Source organism: Meles meles, chromosome 16 (genome assembly GCF_922984935.1).
Source record: "Meles meles chromosome 16, mMelMel3.1 paternal haplotype, whole genome shotgun sequence".
NCBI lineage: Eukaryota > Metazoa > Chordata > Mammalia > Carnivora > Mustelidae > Meles > Meles meles.
The window spans coordinates 72,461,356-72,485,227 of NC_060081.1; the positions used below are offsets into that span (position 1 = coordinate 72,461,356).

Here is a 23,872-nt window from a genome sequence, read left to right on the forward strand (position 1 = left end):
CCGGGCAGCCGCGGTAAGGGCAGGGACACCTGGCCGGTCGTGCGCGATGCCTCCTGCCTTATATGAGGTGTGAGGGCCTCGTGCTTCACACACCGACTGGAGATGAGCCATGAGCTCATGGAGCCCTGGTACTTTCCCGGTGGGGCGGGTTACTTAGTGGACAGGGGCTGACAGTCTTCCAGGTCGGTGATGGGCTCTTCTCTTTGGCCTGAAGAAAACAAATGGGAACCCTAGCGTGTGGGGGCCACTGGACTCGTGATGCAGAAAGATGAGAAATGATGTTGCTGCTCAAAAACTATACTTCAACTGTGGTCCCAGGGACACTTAGTGGTACCACAATCTGGCCAGCACAAGATAGCACATGGCCAGTTTGTGTAAACTTAGGTCAATCCCAACCAACACATTACCTCGTTTCCGAACCCACCTTTTGGAGCAGAGTGCATCTGAGAGTATGTCATTAGCTAAACATACTGAAGAGTCATGAACACCATCAGGAAGGTTAACCAAGCCTGTTTTCTTAAAGTGTGTGCTCTGTAAATACACTGATCTTTGGCTGTTTCTCTAAATTTCAAGTTAAAATAGTTTCAAATCATACTTAACATCCCCAAAGATTCGGACGTAATTGAAAGTAGTACTAGTTGTGGTTACACATGGCTCAGTGAAGACTTCAGTTAGCAGCTTTAAACAAGCCATTTCATCCAACACAGAATTTCATTAATTTCTGAAAGCCAAATCAGTATTTCAAGGGGGAAACAAGAACTGGAGAAGTTAAAAAAAAAAAAAAAAAAAAAAAAGGGCGGTGGTGGCGGCACCAAAGCATTTGATTTAGAGAAACAGAGATGAAGAATCTAATTACATGTTACAGAAGACAGGCAAAAGCAACTATGAAATAAGCAAAATTTATCACAAGCTCAGTTGTCCTTAGATATACTTAGATTTCACAGAGTGGTAATACAAATAAATACAAAGGAAAAACATCTGGATTTCATCCTTGACCTAATTTAAAAAGTAAAGAAAGATGCTAAGTTCACATATAAATGTTTTAAGATTTTTAGTGCTTAAATCATCAGATTTACTAAAAAATACCATCTAAATAGATCAGATTCTTTTCTAAGTAACTGCTACATGATGAAAGTCTCACTGTTCAAATGCTTTCTCTACTATCAATTCCAGTAGTGACAGTGTTGTGACTGGAATTAAGAATTAAAAAGATTAAAAAGGCAAAAGATAGCTATCTACTCTACTGGGGTTTGAGAAGGCAATACTTATAGAGAGTTCTCTGAGGTACTTACTTACTCTCTGCTCCACATACTCGACAACAAAAACTTTGGGTTTAGATGAAGAAGAAGAGAATCTAAGCACTCAACAACCAAAAAAGGGTATTATATTTCTATTACGTTAGGTAATTCTACATCAAACAGTGATGAATTTTCTAGTTATTATTAATGATGAAAGAAGTCATTTCCCCCAGGAAGGTGGGTCCCTGGTGTGCTGGCTGGCTACACAGCTCTGTAAAAGGGAAACAGAATAGTAGAGGTCCTTATTGGAATGTGTCCTATGGATTCAACTATGGGAGTAGGTAATGTTCAAAGTGACACCAAAAATTTTATAGTCTGATATTAATTTCTGGTAGGATCTGTTAGAAATGCAAGGGGGAAAAGCCGATTTTAAATATCTTTAGCAGCCAAATTAAGCCAGGAAAATGTAACTAAGAATACTGTTCAATAAATATGCTTATTAAAAAACTTAGAGGGGTCTCTTCCTTTTACTTGCAAACGACAATCAACTTGATCTTAAGCTTATTTGCTCAAAGTATGCCTTCCCCCAAATTTAAAAGGTACTATGAGTTCCATAAGCTATGCTACAGTCAGAAATTTATCTTTTTTTTTTTTTTTTTTTTGAAACACTTAGGTTAGAGAAGGTAGGTAAACAGAACATTTGTGCTGGCTTTCATGAACAGCTTAAACTTAAGGAGCATTTTAACCTGCGGAACACTTACAGCTTAGCAAGAGGTTTAAAAATTACTATAGCAACTAAGTCTCGAAATCATCAAAATACTGATGCCTTAATGTCATCAGTATTTTTTTCTTACTGATAGAAGTTACTGCTCAGGATAGAAAAAATAGTAGCTATGCAATCAAGAGATGTCAAGTTTCCAATTCACAGTATGTTAAATAGACTTGCTGTGACAGATGAAATGCTTCATCAATTCAAGAGCTACAAACAGCCCAACTCTGAATTCATGACCTAAACACATTTTATCTAGTTTAAGAAATTTGAGATACATTTTTGAAGAAGGGGCAGAGGTGTCTACTTATTAATACAGAAATAGCCATACGTATTTCATGAATTAACATTTTTCTTGCTTCTGACATCTATTACAAAGAGCTATGAGTCCAGTTCTTTATATACTTCAAAATCTTCCCCATGTACAAAATTCTGCACATACTCTAATGAAAGCAGCAATATTTTCTGGAAAAAAAATACCCATGTACATTTATTTACAAGTCTTAATATAGCAAAATCAAATGAAAATTGAGAACACTGCTCATTTTTCTAATTTCATTTGACATACAAAATGAGTTTCCTCAGAAAAAAGATTTGTATGAAATTTACCTTACCTTATGATTTATGCTCTAAGAGTACATTTTATAAAAATCAGCAACCAGGCTTCTTTTATGTTTAAATGAAATCAACATAAGTATAATGAGTAACTTTCTTTTATGTAGTAGCAAAGAGGGTCAATAATCCTTTCAAGAAAGAGACTATTTCATTTCCTCCCAACTTGGATTCACCGTAAACACGATCCACAAATGATATTGGAACCTGGTTAAAAAAAACACACGTTAAGTCAGCCTTCAAAAATATTAAAAAGGAAGCATAGCAAGCATACACCAATACAGTACAAATAAGCTCTGTCTTATGATAGCCCTTCAAGTAGGTTCGGAAGTTATGTGTTATATATAGTTAAGTTGTTATAGCAACTGTACCCCAAATCTTTAAACATTTCGTTACCTAAAAAAAGGTCAAATGAACCAAATCTAAAACCATTTGAAAAGCAATGATCCTGAATACTAAGCTGCTGACCAGTTTCAACCAGTATTTCAAGAAAAAAATTTATATTCCAAAGTAAAAGCCTTTCACTAAATTTTTTCAGTAGTCCGTTCAATTTATCTGTTACTATGTTTTAGTGTTAAAAATCTTGACACTTCCATGGAGACATGCATTCTAGTTATTTTCTTGCTGTGAGTAGGAACATTAGTGTTAAAGGAGGAGAGCCTTTCCTAAGAGCTCAACAGCTAGCTGTAAATATTATTGACCACCTCCCGCCCCCATTAAGTCCTGTCCTCTTCGTGGAAAATGGCAAATGCATTCATCATTAGAGTGGTTCTTGGCTATGGAAAGAGAAAAAGGAGCAAACACACTCACCCCACAAAGCTGAGTGGTCAGAAGGGCAAGATGCAGAACCTACCAGTAATTTTTAATTCTTTGAAAGGGAATGATGCCTTCTATTAATGTTTTTAAATCCTGGTAGGGTCAATGTAGTTAATTCAAAAGTGATTTTCACCCTTTAGTGCATGGACGTTCCAAACAACCAGAAGCCTCCCACATTTATTTAGTAGTTGTGCAAGTTAAACTTTTTCTTATAGTCTAAACCTACTGTTTTCTTACAAGGGATACGGCATTCTATTTACCAGAAGTTTGCCTACCTCGCCAATAGTGTAATTCAACTGTCTTGCCCGAACAATCATCTCCATCTGGAACACGTAGCCTTTAGAAACACATTTTTCTATTAATTTCTGTAGAACTTCTTTTCGGTATAACCTGTGAGAAAGTAAAATACATATGAACACCTTGTAAATACACTTGCTACATGTATCCTTTATAAAAGTTCACTAGTACTTACAAACCCTAAAACTTTTCACTAGCCATTTGCATGCAGAAAAACTGTCACAGCTTATGATTAGAATACACTTGTCCTGAACTGGAATGGTCATGCAATATTTGGTAAATAATTTAGAATAATTTTGAAAATGAATTCTTAGTATCTTTTAGGGAATTATTTCCTTACCATACTACCACAAATTATAAAAATAGGATAAAGTGTAACATTTGAAGTAGAACCACCGTTTTAAGCTTTTAAATTTTCTTAAAATTTTTAAAGTTGAATGAAGAGCAACCATTCCAAATATTCCAACAATAGAGTTCACAGATGATGATTAATCTTAATTTATATTAATTATTATATTAAATATAATTATATTAAATATTAATCATATTAATTTATGATTAATAAAGTAGATGACAAGAGCAAACCCAGTAATTAACAAGTGTTTCCTCATAAATGTCTGAGCAGCTTCTATTTCCCAAGATGTGCTAAATATATTCCCTGAGATAAACACAGTCCCTTTCAGGGACTTACGGGGAGCTCCTGAAGAACGTGATTGGGTTCATCCACAGGACTTCCCAGCTCCTGTTTCTTACTTTGTGAATCTGATGTGCTCCATGTTTGGCCCGTGCATCTGCCCAGTGCAGGTCTCTAACTGTGACCTCAACTGGTGATAGCTGTATCCTACAGGATTGCCTCAATCCTGCAATGCCTAGATTCCTGTCTTAACTTTGTGTGTCAATTCTGACAAAGAACCAAAGAATTAACATTATTTAATGGAAAAAAGCAAATGCCAAATAATACATGGTCATACAAAACAGTTCATCTTCTATAGCAAGACTAAAATTAAAAATATCACCTGCCAAAACAAACAAAAATTACCCTTCCTTCAACCTGGAAGAAGGTTTTGTTCTAATTAAACAATAATTTTTTTAAAATTAAAAATACAGAGAGCAAGGTAACTGCAAACACCCTAACCATTAACTATTTTAAGCTTTTCTGTGGACAGAGCAACAATATCATATGAATTGCAGAAAGTTGCTGGAAGAAGTGCTGTTCTTTGGAACCTATCACCAATGACAGCAATGTTCTGAATGAGAAGTAGATTAAGCAGCCACCTTGGCCCCCTAGGCCCCCACTAGGGGCTGAGCACCAACGTGAATATTAACAAGCACACTAACCTAAGCCCTACCTTTGATGCTCCTTAGAAAGTACATTTCCCTTTAAGAAGATGCTCAGGCCTCATTAGCAATTTCTTAAAGATTTTACTTATTTATCAGAGAGGGAGCACAAGCAGGCAGAGTGGGATCCAGAGGCAGAGGGAGAAGCAGGTTCCCCACTGAGCAAGGAGCCCGAGGTAGACTCGATCCCAAGACCCCAGGATCATGACCTGAGCCTAAGGTAGTGGCTTAATCGACTGAACCACCCAGGCATCCCTCATTAGCAACTTCTAAGGAACTTCAGTCTATCTTTGTATGTTCTGGAACAAAAATGTGGTAGAAATTAAAAGCATTTCTTAAAAATAAGTCATTGTATACAAAGAAATTCAGATAAGAAGTTGTTAATAATAGAAAATATAAAATTACAGTTTTTACTGTACCTGAAACTTCCTGTTAAATCAGATGCTCCTGGTCTGAGCAAAATCTGAGTTATAAAATTGGCCCCGCGGCTGTTTAAATAAAACAATTAGATTTTCTTTATATAATACGTTTTCTAAACAAGAGAAACACAACCAGGGTCAGAGTGCTAAAACCGTTACTAATTTCATAAATGCAACACTATTTTACAAACACGTCAATTTTATAGAAATTTTAGTTAGTAAAGGATGTGACATTCTCATTTTTGACGAAATGGGGACTTCTTTCTCCGAATGTGACACTTAGAGAGGCCTTATAAAACAATCACTCTTCTAAACTTTAGGTAAGAAAGATAAGGGATTTTTAATTCAATTTGCATATTTGCTACCAGTCCTCACTTAGAATTATGACCATCTCTCAGAAAGCAGAAGGAATCAGGGATTTGGAGTTTCCTTTTCAGACTCTAATAAGCACAAGGGATCATGGGTTTCAATTAGGCAATAGGTCAGTCTGCATAATAAGGCACTTTTTTTAAAAAGAAGGTATGCAAGTGGGCAAGAGTTTTGGTTTTCGGCAATCTCTTGAAATTGAACAAAATGTTCATTCTGAAACTGCTTCTTTCTACTTCGGCTGTTGTAACTAAATACCACAGACTGCGTGGCTTAAATGACAGATATTGATTTCTCTCAGTTCTGAAGGCTGGGAAGTCCAAGATCAAGGTGCAGCAGACGTGGTTCCTGGTGAGAACCCCCTTCTTGGCTTACAGAGGGCTGCCTTCCTGCTGTGTGCTCTCACAGAAGGAGAGAGCAACAAAAGCCAAGCCCACCGGTCTCTTCTGGAAAGGGCACTAATTCCACCATGAGTGCCCCATGGTCACTAAATTCAATTACCTCAAAGGCCCCACCTCCAAATACCAACAATTTGAGGGTAAGGTATTTTAACAAATAAATTTTAGCAGGACATCCAGGCCATAACAATGACAAGGTATGTGCTTCAAACAAAACTAAGTATCAGTTTCAAGCTATTACTAATACCAATGATTACATTTTGAAAAGATCTGAAGTGCCCTTGGAAAAGAGTGACTTTTGTATTATAGCTATTTTAGTGAGCTCCGATTGAGAGAAAAAAGTTTTCTGAGGTAGTCTGGAAAGAACAGTTTCTCTCCAAAGCCAAGGTAACTACCAAGGCCCTCCCTAGGAAAGATTATTTTTACACAGATAACATGGTTAGGTCTATAGCTGGGAAAATAGCTTAAAAAAACATTTTCCCTTTCAAATTGCTTCCATTAACAAAATTCTAGGAAATAGTTTACCTCTCAAAATGGGTTTAAGCAAAGTGAGCGTAGATGTATATACGTGTATGTATACATACACATTTGTACTTCAAATCAGTGAACGTATCTCTAAATTGGGGTTTTTTTTTTTTAAACTGAGTTTTTTTTAATTTTTTTTTCTTTTTTACAGAGAGAGAGAGAGAGATTACAAGTAGGCAGAGCAGCAGCCAGAGAGGGGAGGAAGCAGGCTCCCTGCCAAGCAGAGAGCCCAATATGGGGCTCGATCCCAGGACCCTGAGATCATGACCTGAGCTGAAGGCAGAGGCTTAACCCACTGAGCCACCCAGGCGCCCCTAAATTGGGGTTTTTAAATTAAAATGCAGCAAGAGTCAGATGGGCTTGGATTGAAATTCTAGTTCATACAAATGAGTCCACCATGCACAAGTGATTACATAATCTTTCTCAGGAATATATATTTCAGTCAGTGCAGACACTAACAACTAATGACAAACACACCTCAATACAACTTGGGACCCCTTAATTTTAAAGTGGGAGCTGTGATGACCAAATTCAGAGGGCCTGAGAGATTACTCACTTGTTCTCAACACTGGCTGCCCAATAGAATCCTCTGGAGAGCCTGTGAAAATACTGATGGTTCTGCCCCACCCGTGGAGATCCATTTGCACGGTCTACAGTGTGTGTGCGCACACGAGAAAGGGAAAATGACAGGGAAGAGTAGTGTACGATTTTCTCTCTACGTGATTCCAATATTCGGCAGGATTAAAAACCACTGTTTTATCCAACCCCTTCATTTCACCAAACATTGAGGATCTTACAGGTCTAAAATGATTTTCCCAAGTTTCCACAATTAAGAGGCAGAACTGTGATTAACTTAACAAAATCTTCAAAAGGAATGAAAAGGGTCATAAAAAACACTAATATTAGTAAATATTAGTAAAGGTATACCTTTACATCTGTAGAGGTATGTGGTCACATATTAAGCAGGAAGCTACACAGATCCCTTATAGATTTCATCTTCTCAACCACCACAAAAAGGTGATATAGATTAAATAAGGTCAGAAATTCTTTGTGAGTCTTCCAATCAAGAGTGGATTCTCCTTCCCTATCCTTTGATATGGGCCCTCTCTCTTCTGTGTGTGTTCGTGTGTGTGTGTGTACACAAGACTACTCAGTCCCAGAATACAGATGAATAGTTCACTTAAAGCTGAAGGTACAGACTCAATTTTGCTGAATTAGACCATTTCTAACAAAGGTTCAAAGGCTTATGCTGATTTTTCCTTAGTGACAAATATTCAAAATAAAATACTTTAATCATAGGAAAATTTGTACATAAGGAGCTATCTGGGAGTATATATTGGAAGTTAACAATCCGATCCCAGAGTGCTCGCTTCGGCAGCACATATACTAAAAAAGAAAAAAAAAAAAAAAAAATCCGATCCCAGCAATCCCAAGGCAGCATGGTGAGTAATCCAAATACCTGTCATAAACACACTCCCAGTAGGTACAATAAAGACTAGAGAAACTGCAGCACGTCTATACCTGATTATTTTTCTTTTCAAATCCCAGCCGTATACACCTCCATCTCCTTTGTAGCGAGTTCCAGAGACAATGTCAAAATTACCCTCCTTCTGCTTCCTGAAGAAACAAATACATTAGCTGTCAATTAGAAAAAGCTATTGAGCTTTCAATATTTATTTTCACAAGCTACACAAAATGAACCTTTAAGATTTGCATACGAAAAACAATGCCAAGAAAACATAACTATACCACCAAAAAATCTTTCAAGATTTCAGACCTAATATTTTTCCTTTATTAATTTCTAAAACTAAAAAATAGTAGTACTTGCTGATGGTACCATGTGAAACCATCCTAAAATGTAATTCCCCTCCATTCTGTTCTTGGCCCTATTAATAAGTAAACAGTGCTACAACAGCCTGGTAACCCTCCAGACCTTTCTCTTTGCAGAAAAATACAGACAAAACCCCAGGGATTCTGGTTGCTTTAACAAAATTAGAAACCAAAAAAGTATATTCTGCAACTTGCCTTTTGTCAGTTAATGATGTTAATGGAATCATGGACATCCCTGGAGGTCAACAGAGAATTTCCCCATTTTTTCTAATAGCTGCAAAAATATCCCATGGAGCACTGGACCCGTATACTTGTATGGTTGTTTTCATGGTGGGTCTCCCAACCCCCAACACCACAACCACAATGAACAGTGTGACAACGTTCTTATAAACTTACATCCTGGTGCTTATACAATCCCAAGTGGAACACAAGAGATTTGCTAAAACAAAGCTTGCAAGTATTTTGAACAGGTATCACCAGAAGTTACTTTCCAAGAAGGCTGTAGCAGCTCACACTTCTCCACCAGTATCTGGGTGTGTCCACTTCCCGCCATCTTATCCGTGCTACATGTGTCGCTCTTTAAGTTTGTAATTATGACAAAATAATGGGTAATAAAATACTGCCACAATTATTTCACTTCGTGTTTCCCTGCCAACATCCCAGGGTGTCTTCCCTCAGGTTTCATAGCCATTGGTCCTTCTTCTACATAGGGCTTGTTTCTAGCTTTCACCCATTTTCTATTTCCCTGGTTCCATTTCCTTCTCAGGTCAAAGGGGCTCTTGGGAATTAGATATATAGGCAGAAAGATATCTCGGAGGCGACCTTATGCAGAGATCAAAGGATTAGAATAGCTGGCTATTAAAGAGCAGGGAAAGAGCATTTTAGGCAAAGACAACAGTGCTCCGCGTGACAGAGAAATGGAAGGAGCGTGGCTGCCGCAGAGGGGGTGGAGAGGAGGGACACAAGATGAGCTCGGAAAGGAACGCAGGGGCCAGATCACGTAGCTGTTTGAGGGGGAAGGAAAAGTTTCTTTTTAAAGTTTCTCTTTAATGAGAACTCACTGAAGTAATCAAAACAGGACAGTAACATTACCTAATTCTGTTTTAGTATATTTAGCTTACAATGAAAACAGTTTCCAAATTCTTATTCTGAGAGGTTTCATGTTGTCTTGGATTCTTCTTTTATTTTTTTAAGGTTTTATTTATTTATTTGACAGAGAGAGAGAGCAAGAAAGAGTATGCATCAGCAGGAGGAGGGGCAGAGGGAGAGGGAGAAGCAGACTCCATGCTGAGTAAGGAGCCCGATATGGGACTCGATCCCAGGACCCTGGGATCATGACCTGAGCTGAAGGCACACACTTAACGACTGAGCCATCAGGTGCCCTTAGATTTTCTAAGAATACAACCATATTGCCTGCAAATAAGTACCATTTTGTATCCTTACTTAATATTCATACTAAATTCTTGTTTTTACATCACTTAAAATGTCCACATATAATGACAGCTGGCATGCCTGCCTCAATGCGTTTGTTAATGATTCAACATTTCACCATTTAGTAAGATGTCTGTCTTAGGACTGGGTTGTCTTTATCAAGTTTAAATGGTTTCCTTTTATCTCTGTTTTCAAGTTTTATTAGAAGTGGCTAGTATAATTTATCAAATTCCTTTAAGCACCTACAGACTTAATCATGCTGCTTTCTTTGCTAATATGATAAATTATGTGGATGATTTCCTGATGATGAACCATTCTGGCATTCTTGGAATAAACCCTACTTGTTCATGGTGTTTTACCCTTATGATGTAGGGCTTCCATCTTTTCCTGTGGTCTGGGAGAATTTAGAGTCCCTAAAATACATCATTTAGCCACGAATCTATAGTCATGAGGCTCGGATTTGTATGTTGGTTTCATTTCTGACAGCAAACTTAAAATAGCATGTGCATTTTTAGTAAAAAATGAAAATAAGTCAAATATTAAAGTAAGATAAATGATTTGAAACACAGTTCTTTCAAATATTAAAAATACCTACCTAATGAATTCAGGAATAAATTTTGGCTGAAATTTAGAAAAAATAAACATTAAGTCAGTAAAATAGGCTTAGACTACCACAAATAGCCAAAGAAAGAAAGATACCACTTACATGGTGTGAGAGATCAGCATCCATAATAATTATGTAGTTTCCTGTGGCATGTTTCATTCCATGAATATATGCAGTTCCTGAAAATGAAAATATATCTGCTAAAGAAAGCCATCAGAAATGCTTACATATACATGTGAAATTAAGCACCTGAGAGCATACATCAGTCTCTTAAAGGTGATACTAAACTATAACTAAATCCTATTTATTCTCAGTCAAAAACATCTCTCCATTCCATTCTTTCATCTGCCACTTCACCTTAGTTCCAGGCGCCACCTTCTGAAGCTCAGCTCTCTACCTAAAAGTGTTTCCCTGCTTCTGCTCTTCCCATTACTCCTGGCCCATTTCCACAAAAGCTACCCCGAGTTTAGTCTCCACTGTAAGCTTAGTACACTAGAGGGATCTGGTATTTGCGGTCAAAGACACAGCCAGCAATTACTTAGCTCCCTTCATGCCTAGAAGTCCCCCAGGGACCTGATAGGTAAGGGTAAGTGGGGATTTGGGGAGTCCCACATTCCCTAGTTCCAAACGCCCACAGTATCTTATTTGCAATGGTGAACTCGTCTAACTTCTTTTGCTAAAGAGTGAGGATCACAGCTTTTTGGATTTCCATGGACTCGTCAGGAATTCCTGGTTGCTTTCATGGCAGTTTCCATTACTTCAATCTCAAAGAACCTCTGGGTTCAGATACTCAGAACACTTGATGACTGCCAGAGAAATGGTCTTCAAGACAGCAGCAAATACTCAAACTTTTAAGAACTGTGCTTCCTCCATGCTCTCCCAATTTTTCAGTAAAATTATACTACTTCTTAATCTAAGCAACTGTAACCAGCCCAGAAATAAAGGTACTGAGATACTCATTTCAGAATGATTAAGTTCATCTAAGATTTTAAAAGCTAGAAAAGTTTTCTTTTTTAAAAATAAAGATTAACTTTTTACTACTTAAAAAGAAATGTTCAAAGATTTATAGGCTAACACAGCATGCTGGTCCAAAACATCTGCCCTCAGATCCCTTCTCTGGCCCTGCTCTACCCTGTTCTACATTGCATGGAACTATAGTTCCCATGTGCTCTCCTCAACTGGCTGTTGGATAGCTTCGGGAGGCAGGAGGGATAGCTTCCAGGAGAGAGAAACAGAAAACTGTGTCCCCCTCCTACTCTGCCTCCCAGCACCGACTGGGTATCCTCCACGGCTCTAGCTCCTGCCAGGTATCCCCTACTTCACCCTTCCAGACCCTTCTAAATAGCCTGGGTTCCTGGGCTCTGAAAACACCATCTCCTCCTATTGCTGCTCCATTCTAGGGGTGGTAGCAACCTCTCGCCATTACCAGTTTGAGTGGCCTCACTGTTCCATTCCATTTGGCCTCTTAGCATTCCTTCACCTGTGTAACCAGATTCTTAGTATTAAATTCCCTACACTGAAAGGCTAACAGTGGTTTCTGTTTTCCCAAGTGGACCCTGACTGATACGTGCAACTCAAGTTAAACCATATACACGTCATTAAGATCATTAAAAACCATCAGAGGTCACTGTATTTTGGCCTTCTTCCAAATTCGGAAAATACACACTGGGTAAGCTTACCAAGACGAGAAGCAGGTATGAGGGTCGAGAGGTTCTACTTACCCAGGCCTAACTTTTTCTCCCGTGGTCTTAGAAGCTGCAAGAATAAGAAACAGCATTTTAACACAAATACTAAAAATAATCTACTAAAAATTATTTTTATAGGTGTCTGCTCCTTTTAACAAAAATATAGCTGCATTTATTAGACCTTAAAACACAGTATGTTTAACACGGTAAAAAAGTATTTGGTAACAAATCAAATAGCTTAGTGAGTTGGAAAAATAATACTCTTTTAACCCAACCCAGCAGGTCAAATTTTAAGCATTTTTTTTTCCTGGTGCTATTCACCAGAAAACAGTAGGTAAACAATGTTACTTTATCATTTTGAACAACAGCTGTTGATTCCTTCTCCTAAGAAAACCGAGGATTTATTTCACTTATCCTATACCTTCACTATTTGATAGCCTTATCTGTTTTCTCAATCCCTTTTGGGACTTTATTATTTATTCACATTCTTGATCCACCCCCCCCCATGCTTTTTATTTTTTTCAGTCACAAAAACAATACAGGCTTACAGTTACAAGTCAGACAATATATGGTCATACATTAGTTAAGGCATTCAGGTCAGTTGCAGGTATGTGTCATTACAAATATTGCTACAATAAAGATACTTGTACACATATCCTTTTGAAGGGGTCCTGTCATTTCTGTAATTAGCATCCCAAAAGTTGAATCACAGTGGCTGAAAAGGTATGCATGCTTCTTTCTCTGGATTCCTTGTATTATTTTAAATGCTGATATCACTCCATCAACTTATCCTGACTTTACGCTTGAAGACCTCATTACATTCTCTACTGGCCCAATGACATGATTTTAGGGTTATAGGCCTAACAATAAAAATTTTTTTCTCTTCTTACTTTTTGTCGATCATTTAGTCTTTCTACCTTTTTTTTTAAATTCGTATATAAACGGGGTTTAGCTCTTTTTCTTTTGTCTGGAAATTTTTGAAAAAAGTAGAATGCCAAGATTTTGACTCTAAGTTTCTGAGGTATGGGCTCACATGGACTCACTACCAAGCCTATCTACACCCCTTCTACATTTTCCAGTGTATAGGCAGGCTACCTCAGACTGCAAATCTCTTAAAGTATTTTCAGTTTAATTCAACCAGGATAGACTAGTTTTGTTTTGTTTTAAACTTCATGCGAACTGCTGTAGGTCTTGGGGAGGAACAAAGATAAAATGCATTCCTGCTCAATGAACTCTTATATAGAAGAAAATTAGACATTTAATCGATCATGTATACTAATCATAATTCACTGGACAAAATCAAACAAGCTATATCAGGTTTTATTTTTGTCACTGATGATTACTGACAAAATACTGACCTGGTATCTGCCCTAAAAAACAAACCCTTTAAAGCGTGCCTTAGATTTTCTGTAATCCTATGTTTCAGTTGGAAAAATCTTTTTTTCTTAAGTTTTTATAAAATATAAACCATGCTGCATGATAGAGTACTATGGAACAGTTAAAAGAATGAGATAATTTAGCAATAAAGGATCTCATGGCTACAGTTAAAAATCAACAGAATGAAACAGGGAGATTGCATTTATGTTGAAAAACAAAGAACGCCACACGGCCTAGTCTGACAAATATAGACAGGCACAAAGTTCTGAAGCAAGCCACACCAAGCTGCAGACTGGGGTGTCCCCTGGAAAAGGGACTTGGAGGGGGACCACAAAGGCAACATCAGTTTTATCAGCAACTTTTTCACTGAAATGTGAGGCTCACGTTTTTTTCCATTTTATTTTTTTCATTTTTGGCCATTTACAGTTGTGAATTATGTTTGTTTAAAAGATTTATTTATTTGAGAAAGAGCAAGAGAAAACACAAGTGCAGGGGGGTGGGGAGAGAAGCAGATCCCCTCTGAGTGGGGAGCCCAATGTGAGATCTATCTCAGGACCCTGAGACTATGACCCGAGCTAAAAGCAGATGCTTAACCAACTGAGCCACCCAGGAGTCCTGAGAATTATGTTTTCGTACATTTGATTAGGGTACTGATTTTTTTTTTTTTAAAGATTTTTATTTATTTATTTGACAGACAGAGATCACAATTAGGCAGAGAGGCAGGCAGACAGAGAGGAGGAAGCAGGCTCCCTGCAGAGCAGAGAGCCCGATGTGGGGCTCAATCCCAGGACCCTGGGATCATGACCCGAGCCGAAGGCAGAGGCTTCAACCCACTGAGCCACCCAGGGGCCCCATCTTTTTTTTTTTTTTTAAAGATTTTATTTATTAGAGAAAGAGAAAGAGCGCACAAGCAAAGGGAACAGAGGGAGAGGGAAAAGCAGGTTCCCTACCGAGCAGGGAGCGAGAGGCAGGGCTCAACCCCAGGTCCCCGGGGTCATAACCGAGCTGAAGGCAGACGCTTAACCAACTGAGCCACCCAGGCACCCCCTGGGTACTGATCTTTCTGTGAGAGGTAATATTTTGGTACTTAGGGATAAACGATATTCTTAAAGTAGTCAAATCTTTCAATCCTACAATTAGATGTTTTTAAAGTAATGAACATGCATTACATTTTATCAAAAGAACAATCTGTAAAAAGACTAACCTATGAAATAACATAGGTGACTTAAACTAATCTCTAGTTGGAGGCTGAGACAGATGGCATACATCAAACGTAACAGAAGCACTCAACATGGAAAGGCTGAAGCCCAATCTCCTACCCCTCTACCCTATAAGCACGGTTAACAGCTCAGGATACGTGCCTCCAATTTTTCTTCAGTCCCACCTCCGCTGTTTGTTAGCTGTGTAACCTTGGAAAGTGCCTTAAACTCTCATTTCCTCACAGAGTTTAAAGAAAAAAAAACTTCCTTCATTTTTTGAAACATTCATTTCAGCCACTTTGAAAGACTAGCAAACAAAACAAAGCATCTGTGAATATTTTCAGATATTGTAAAATAACTTCAGTAATAATTTGTCTCCATCTTCTATCCCAACAAACCACACACATCACTTCAAAGCAAGCAAGCGCTATCCAAGGCATGGCCTGATATTGCCTGGGTTGGGGAGACGGGCAATTTTCTATTTTAAATGATTTAAAGGTCATAAACTAATGAAGGAACAGGGAACTTCCCAGGTAATAAAGGAAAATCGTAACAGTGAATGTAATTTTTTTTCTCATTATTTTGAGTTTTATTGGGTTGGTGGGAAAAGTGGAACTTCTTGAGGGCCACGTAGTTTTAGAATTTGAAAAGGTCAATTTAATAGACATATTTTAATATCAATCAATTATACCCCAAGGTTGAATCAAGTTCTGACAAAGGTGTTCAAAATATTGTCACGTTGACGTTCCCAGATTAAATAACAACACATAACTCAGAGTAGTCTATACAGTAACAAATGTGATTCAGTGCCTTGGCTCACCTCTGTAAGAAAAACTGGGGAGCTGCTGGCCAAAACAAATGAACCTGACATCATCAGAAGTCACTGCTAGAAGGTTGGAAATCTGTCAATTTTTAATCTCCTCCTGTGTATCACAAGATATTTAGAGAATTGGAGGTGTGACAGACATTTGAGTTGCCCATGCGTGATATGGAAAGAATAACTAGCACAGAAGAGACTGACCATGCGTGTAAGAGTAGCACATGTCCCTTAAACTCTTCTATCGACCACCATCTCCTCCAACTGAATAGAAATGATTTCATTATCAGGATTAATGAAGAATGTGTGTACCCAGTGACAGTTTTTTTTTCCCCCTAATGCTTAATTACCTTTTCTTAAAATGCAAATATCAATAAAGGTTCTCCAAGAGACTTTTTCTGTTTATGTCTATATCGGTGGTTCTCTTTTGGGAGGAGGGGACAATTTTGCCCACAAGGGCTCATTTGATTGATACCCAGAGACATTTTTGGTTGTCACCCTGGGGAGAGGGGCTGCAAATGGCATCTAGTGGGTAAGAGTCCAGGGATGATGCTAAATGTCCTCTAACATACAGGACACTGCCCCCGCCCCTGCAACAACCAACCCCATCCCCCCACCACGAAGAATTATTAGGTCCCAAATGTTAATGGTGCCAAGACTGAGAAACTCTTGTCTACACATATTAAAAAATACCCAATGCCTAGAATGCATTTTCTAATTAAATCTGGACTTAATTGCATGCTTTTATCCCAAGATTTATCTAAAGTTGAGTTCACAAGTATTTTCAAACATTTACAAAATAAACCATTATAAAAATAAACCAGTGATCAAAAATAAAAATTATAAAGCCATTATAAAATGAATTCTACATCTAAGTTACTCCAGTAGAAAAACAACACCCTTCAAGGTACAGTGGGAAAATCTAAAATGTAAGACTCCAAAAGTCAATCTCCTCCCATAAGACCACTTTACATGTAAAACAGAAGATGTTAAGTGCTCTGAAAAATAAAAAGATGTCAAATTTCCATGAAAACAATCGCCCACCCAGCTATAAGCTTTTATAGTTGCAAAAAAGGAAGCCGAAAGATCAAAATATACATTACTAATTGCAATCTAGTTCCATAATATTCCTTGTCAATTCAGGAGCATGCTTTAATTTTGCCCTTCAAGAGAACTTATCTGCAGCGTAAGTTGTAAAAACAGAGTTTATCCAAAGGCCAACTATTAATTTTTTAACAATTACTTTTCTTAAGATCTTATTTATTTGAGAGAGAGAAAGAGTGCATAAGCAGGGGGAGCAGCAGGCAGAGGGAGAAGCAGGCTTCTCATTGAACAAGGAGGCGGATGCAGGGCTTGATCCCAGGACCCTGGGATCATGACCTGAGCCAACGGCAGAGGCTTAAACCAACTGAGTCACCCAGGTAGCCCGTGCCGTACAATTACTACTGATCCAACGCATCAAAGGCATGTATAACCTCAAGCACAGTGAAAATACATCTGAATCCCAAGTGTGTAAGATGCTTTTTATCATTTCAGTTTCTAGAAAAATTGACTGAATTTAAGCACTGTCATTTCTCATTCTTTCCCCTAAACAAACACAAGTGATATGACAGACAAATGTTCACATGACTTACAATCTTGTCTGACCCATAGATCTTCTCCAACTGTTCAGCAATGTCCCTTGTTCCATCTGGGCTTCCATCATCTATGATTATAATTTCGTAATTGATTCCACTAAAATAAAAAACAAAATGAAAGTTTGTATTATTTGGAGACAGTATTCTCAAAAAAAATTTTTTAATTACTAATTCCTCACAGTACAAGTGGAAATTTATTGTCACATTAATTAATTAAGGGAAACTTCAATTACAAAATGAAATAAATGTCATTTAGTACTTCACCTCCAAACTCAGCATGTTGCCGAAAAATGCTGTAATAAAGTCTTGAGATGTTAAAAAAAAATTCTCACACAGAAAACATACTCTTCAATTTAAAAAAAAATCACAGCAATTCTATATTCTATAAGATAGGATATCACGAAATTTTACTTACCAACTTTGGAAATGGAATTGTAGGACCTTAATATCAAGCCCTGGTTACAAAAAATATTTCAAAAGTACATTTCAAAGATATCTCAAGTTGACTGAGTTGCTGAGTTGCTTTTAAATTTAATTCCAAATACATTTAAATAACATATGGAACAAATATGATTTCATATTCCATCCGTTAAAAAACCCTCTTTAAAATGGCAAAATAATCTCTTACACCACTATTTCAAAGAGTTGTACCCATTACTTCACACTATTAAATACATAAAGCACGGAGAATTACATAAGATTTCAATGTGCTTCAAAGTGAACATCTTTCTATTGGCTCTCCATTAATTTCATGTTACTGATCTTGTGTAAAAATAAGCCAACACAATACTTGGTTGTACATGTTATCACTATGTTTTCCCCCACCTCATTTTAGATTTTTTTTTAAAAATAATTTTTCTGGGAAACTTAATTGGAAAGTAAAGGAAAGCACAGCAAACTCCCCTACAACACTGTTTCCTCTTTGCCCATACTAAAAACACATATAAGGAAAAACACATTCCATTGTCAAAGGCTTAAAAAAAGTCAGCCCCAGCAAACTAGCAAGAAAGCTAAACTCAGCCTATCTGTTAAGAGGAAATACTAGTCTTCAGCTTCCCACAGTGCTTTAATTTCGGCAATTGCTTTACAAGCCAAAATATGTAAGATGTTGATTCTAGCTGATACGCTGAGAAAGATATACTTCAAAAACAAATGAAGTTACTCATTAGCAAATTATACTTTCTCTCACTTCGATGTGCCCAGAACACCGGAGGGTAAGGTAGTTTAAAGGAATCCAGCTAAGCTGACTTTAATTCGACTACACCTGAAAAGAAAATCGTTGTTCCCTTCTTGAAACTTCCCTCGGATTAAAGCAAAAAAAAAAAATTTGAGACTCAGAAGACAAACTAAACAAGATCGACCATATGACAATTTCTCTCATGTAGAAAGTGTTTACAGAAACCAAAATAAGATAACTAAATAAAAGAGGAAAAAGAAATAAATTTTAAAAAAATGTGAGGAGCCACACACGATGATAGCTATGATATTCAAAGAATTATAGTCAAAACAGCAATGTTTTTCACCAATTCGCATTTCCAAAAATGTTAAGTTTAATAAAGCCTGGGTTGGCTTGTTGGTGGGGAAACAAGCACTCTCGGGATAATGTCAGTCCTAAAGTGGTACTATATATATATTTAACCCGCCACCCCCCAGCATTTTGGTAATAACTGTCAATTTTAAGCACATCTGTTGACCCAGGAATTCCATCCTAAAGACTTTATCCCTAGTACACTAGTAAAAGTACGAGCGTGTCTGTTGCAACATTCTTCCAAATGAGCATTCACTATGTGTCCAGCACTCTTTCTTCTAAATCGTGGAAAACATGGGGTGAACAAAGTCTCTGTTTTCATCTGTAAAGCAAAAGTCAAAAAAGAAAAACGAAAAAAGCTCCAGAAATAATCTGCGTTCACTGGGATGACACGGCTCGTTAAATTATAAGAGTCCTATGGAATATTATCGAATTAAAAAAGATAATTTTCTAAGTTGGTATATGTTGATCTGGAAAGATCTTCGGAGATCTAAATATGATCCCCTTGGCATAACCCTAAAACAAGTAACTTCGTACTGACACCAAGATAGCCCGAAATTAAAAAAAAAATATTGTGTAACACTTCCAAACTCAAACTCGAAAAGCCCTAGTTTCTAACAATCCCATCAAACATCCACTAGTGACCAACGAAGTTGCCCGGCCCAGCAGCAGCTCTCTAACCCAGAGATCAAACCTCATGCTTACATAAGCACTCAGCACGGGGGCGGGAGTGAGCGTGCTCATTTAGACTCCCGGCTCTTGCCGCATCCTGATCATCTAGGAGTGAGGTCAAGCTTCCAACCTCGCTCCAAGTGAAAGACAGCCCAACCCTACTTAAAAAAAAAAAAAAAGACGACGACGACGACAGCCGGGGGCGGGGGGAGGGGGGGGGAGAGGTGGTGGGGGCGTACAATTAAGAGAACGTCTCACAAAACCCAAGGGCAGGAATGAAAACCCAAGACACGGAGAGAAGCCCAGAAGTATCCGCTTCTGCCTTCTCCAAGGGTGGCCCTCTCCCCAAGTCTTCCCTCAAGAGCCCAAGGAAGGCGGCGCAGGGCCGCCTCGCGCAGCCAACTGCCGACACCCAAGCCGGCGAAGCCAGCTCATCTCATTCCTCAGGGAGGGCGGCCGGACACGCTACCTCTCGGAGAAGCTTTTCACCAGCAGCCATACGATGAGCGGTAGGTTCTCGCGCTCGTTGTAGGTGGGCAAAAGCACTGAATACTTGTCCTGTCCCCGGGCGCGCCCCTCCGGCTCCCGCCGAGACCTACGAGGACTATCGCTCGCTTCCTCGGAGGCCATGGCGGAACTGCGCGAGACGCCGGAAACGGAATGACGTCAACGCGCCTCGAGAAGGGGAGGGGTCGGACCGTACCAAATTCGGGAAGGGGGGACAGGCTCTGTGGTTGGGTTCTAGTTCTCTTAAAGCTCTCTTAGTGGTCCCTAGAAATATCCAGGAATTATGACTCCTTAAAGTTGAATGTGAGGGTTTCTCCAGGAAGTACATGTCTACTTATCACTTTTTCCCATGCTGCGTAAAAATTTTTTAGTTTCTTCCAGTCGCTAGGGGACGCTAAGCCGGAAAAGGAAACGCCTTTTAAGACAACTTCCGAGAGTGGCGCCATGGGTTCCCGGGAGGAGGTGCTCGCCCTGCGGGCTGAAGTTGCCCGGCGTGAGGAAGAGCTAAGTTCTCTGAAGCAGAGGCTGGCGGCGGCTCTTTTGGCGGAGCAGGAGCCAGAGCGGCTGGTTCCTGTGTCGCCCCTGCCGCCGAAGGCCGCCCTGTCTCGAGATGAGATTTTGCGTTACAGCCGGCAGCTAGTGCTGCCTGAGCTGGGCGTGCACGGACAGCTGCGCTTGGCCACCGCGTCGGTGCTAATCGTGGGGTGCGGTGGGCTCGGCTGCCCGCTGGCGCAGTACCTGGCGGCGGCCGGCGTGGGCCGCTTGGGCCTTGTGGACTACGACGTAGTGGAAGTGAGCAATTTGGCCCGCCAGGTGCTGCATGGCGAGGCGTTGGCCGGGCAAGCCAAGGTCTTTTCGGCCGCCGCCTCGCTGCGCCGCCTCAATTCTGCGGTGGAGTGCGTGCCCTACGCTCAGGCGCTTACGGCAGCCACCGCGCTGGACTTAATCCGCCGCTATGACGTGGTGGCCGACTGCTCTGACAACGTGCCCACTCGCTACCTGGTTAATGACGCGTGTGTGCTAGCCGGCCGACCTCTCGTGTCGGCCAGCGCCCTGCGCTTTGAGGGCCAAATCACAGTGTACCACTATGACGGCGGGCCTTGCTATCGCTGCATATTCCCCCAACCACCTCCAGCGGAGACGGTGACCAACTGCGCGGATGGCGGGGTGCTCGGTGTCGTAACCGGGGTCCTGGGCTGTTTGCAGGCGTTGGAAGTGTTGAAGATCGTAGCAGGTCTGGGTCCGTCTTACTGTCGCAGCTTGTTGATCTTTGATGCCCTCAGAGGACAGTTTCGTTGTATTCGACTTCGGAGCCGCAGGCCTGATTGCGCAGCTTGCGGCGAGCGGCCCACTGTGACAGACCTGCAGGACTACGAAGCCTTCTGTGGCTCCTCAGCCACTGAGAAGTGCCGCTCTCTGCACTTGCTGAGCCCAGAGGAGCGAGTTTCGGTCACCGACTATAAGCGTCTTCTGGATTCAGGCTCCCCCCACCTGTTGCTGGACGTCAGGCCTCAAGTGGAGGTGGACATCTGTCGTTTGCCTCATGCCTTACACATCCCTTTGAAACATTTGGAACGGAGGGATGCGGAGATCTTAGAACTCCTAGGACAAGCAATCCGGGAAGGGAAGCAGGGCACACAGGAAGGGGCGGCTTTCCCAGTTTATGTGATTTGCAAACTGGGCAATGACTCCCAGAAAGCCGTGAAGGTCCTGCAGTCCTTGACGGCTGTTCAGGAGTTAGAATCTTCAACCGTTCAGGATGTTGTGGGGGGCCTCATGGCCTGGGCTGCCAAAATCGATGGAACATTTCCGCAGTACTGAGGTGGATGGGAGAGCCTGACCTGAGGCAGATGTGGACTGCCATGTTATCCAAAAGATACATTTATTTGTGTTTTTTTTCCCAGGAATGTATGGGAGAGACTGGGCTTGTCCAAAAACTGACTACATTGGACCCGTTTTTGTAAGAGGCTTTTTTGTTGTAATGCATTGGATGCTCTTCTTATTAATCGGTTGTAATACTGTTTCTGAGAACTGTCTTTCGTTTCCAGCACTTGGAAGATGGCTTGAACATGTGAATTACAATGTTAAGTGACAGGATTTTGTGTTTTGACTGATCATTTCTCTGTTCTGCTTTTCCCCACCTCCCCTAATCAAAAAATACTTTAAATTGTCTATTTTAATGCTTGGAAAGCTGTCGTCAACTTAGTCTCCCTGAATTGATCACAGATGATATACTTGAGGTCATTTTATTGTTTGCCAAGACATTGTTTGGGTCTTCAATTTCAAATGATAGAATATATTCCACAGAAATGTTTAAAATGTAAATTATTTTAATTATCTGGGAAAGGGTCATTCTATTAAATATTTGAATTAATATCAAAGTGAGATATTTAGTAAGATAAAGGAAACCACCTTTGTAGTCTGTCAGTTTCTCTTATAAATTGCTGATTTAAAGTTTTTGTACACATAGTGTACTGTGGTTTGGCTGGCTTTGGAATCTTCAAGCCCAGGTCCTAACCTTCTGCCCTCTCCTGCCCTTTCTTCGTTACCCAATCTGTTATTTTTTTTTTTCTTGCTTTACTGGCCGAGTACACCAAATACAGTATTGAATTAAAGTGGAATAGTGAGCATTGTTATTTCCTTCACAATCTCAGGTGAAAAACTGACTATTTGACCAATAAGACTTGTTATTGCTTTACTGTAGCTATTGCCTTTTATCAGATTAAAGAAAATTTCCTTCCTTTTATAGTTTGCTAAGTTTTCGTTGAATTTATCAAATGCTTTTTTTGCATTACTGTGTGCTGCTTTTTTCTCTTTGGTTAATGCAGCGGATTACATTGATTCTCTTCGGTGGCAACACACACACACACACACACACACACACACACACACACAATTTCCCCTCTCAGTAACTTCCAAGTGTGCGATACGGTATTGTCAACCACATGCACATGGTGTACAACAGATTCCAGAATCCCCCGTCCTGCATGGCTGAAACTTGACACCCACCAAATCACTCCCCATTTCTCCCCTTCAGTTTGCCTCTTCTATTTTGATTTAATCTATTTTAACTCCCATTATTTTTTAGTAGTACAAAATGTAGGTGTTTTTATGTTTATTGGTTAGACAACGTTTTCATGAAAGGGCAGGTTTGCGTAACTTCTATAAGCAAAGATTTGGTCGATATCCGTGGCAAGTTGAAGAATGCCTGCCATGTCAAGAGGGCCTCTGCTCTCCAGCTGATTGTTGCGTCCAGGTCTATAATCCTCAGAAATCACAGATGTAAATGTGAAATCTTTGTATCTTTGGCTACAATTTTTTTAAGTTCAGCGGCTTGTGGACTAGACAAAACCCTTGCAGGTCAGATTTCCTCGGTTTGTAACCTCTGATAGAGACTCCTTTTTTTTTTTTTTAATCATAAAAGGGTGGTATTATTTAACAATCAAATTCAAAATTAGGATAGTCCTTACCTTTTAACTGTGAAACACTGTAACCCATGTTTTGAATAGGCCTGGCTCAACCTTTGTTGTAAAGACGGAGCAGGTTTCTTGTGACTGTTTTTCCCAAGGAGTTGTGGAAATAAATGATAGAGACCAGTGAGTAAAGATGGCTGGCCTATGTCTTACCGTCTTACTTTCAGGACAAAAACTGCTCCGGATTCATACCAAGAAATAAAGTGGACAGATAAGGGAACTATTTCCTATTCTAAGGACTGGTATCCTAAAGTTGAACAGTTTCGGTAGTTCCTGCAAACTTGGTTCTCAATAGGACAGGCAACAGAAGACGACTCTGGCTGCTTAAGTGGAA

The 23,872-nt window shown here is 39.7% G+C and overlaps 2 protein-coding genes across 2 annotated transcripts; one reads left to right on the forward strand and one right to left on the reverse strand.

Moving 5' to 3' along the window:
• Positions 1-494: 494 nt before the first annotated feature.
• On the reverse strand, positions 495-20,197 carry DPM1 (dolichyl-phosphate mannosyltransferase subunit 1, catalytic). Its single transcript, XM_045981119.1, has 9 exons — positions 20,028-20,197; positions 17,356-17,455; positions 12,365-12,398; positions 10,746-10,822; positions 10,635-10,660; positions 8,300-8,395; positions 5,490-5,558; positions 3,711-3,825; positions 495-2,826 (listed from the first exon to the last, which is right to left on the reverse strand). The coding sequence occupies exons 1-9, from the start codon at positions 20,186-20,188 to the stop codon at positions 2,722-2,724; spliced, it is 783 nt and encodes a 260-aa protein (XP_045837075.1). The 5' UTR covers positions 20,189-20,197; the 3' UTR covers positions 495-2,721.
• Positions 20,198-20,409: 212 nt separating this feature from the next.
• On the forward strand, positions 20,410-23,644 carry MOCS3 (molybdenum cofactor synthesis 3). Its single transcript, XM_045981901.1, has one exon. It carries the CDS (start codon positions 20,510-20,512, stop codon positions 21,884-21,886), a length of 1,377 nt encoding a protein of 458 aa, XP_045837857.1. The 5' UTR covers positions 20,410-20,509; the 3' UTR covers positions 21,887-23,644.
• Positions 23,645-23,872: the final 228 nt, after the last annotated feature.

Bases quoted from the DNA above. Each gene is read 5' to 3' on its own strand.
- DPM1 (XM_045981119.1), bottom strand. From the start codon at position 20,188: ATGGCCTCCGAGGAAGCGAGCGATAGTCCTCGTAGGTCTCGGCGGGAG. The intron at 17,456-20,027 runs GTAGCGTGTCCG...TTTTTATTTTAG, and splicing joins GTGAAAAGCTTCTCCGAGAG to TGGAATCAATTACGAAATTA. The intron at 12,399-17,355 runs GTAAGTCATGTG...TTATTCTTGCAG, and splicing joins TCTATGGGTCAGACAAGATT to CTTCTAAGACCACGGGAGAA.
- MOCS3 (XM_045981901.1), top strand. From the start codon at position 20,510: ATGGGTTCCCGGGAGGAGGTGCTCGCCCTGCGGGCTGAAGTTGCCCGG.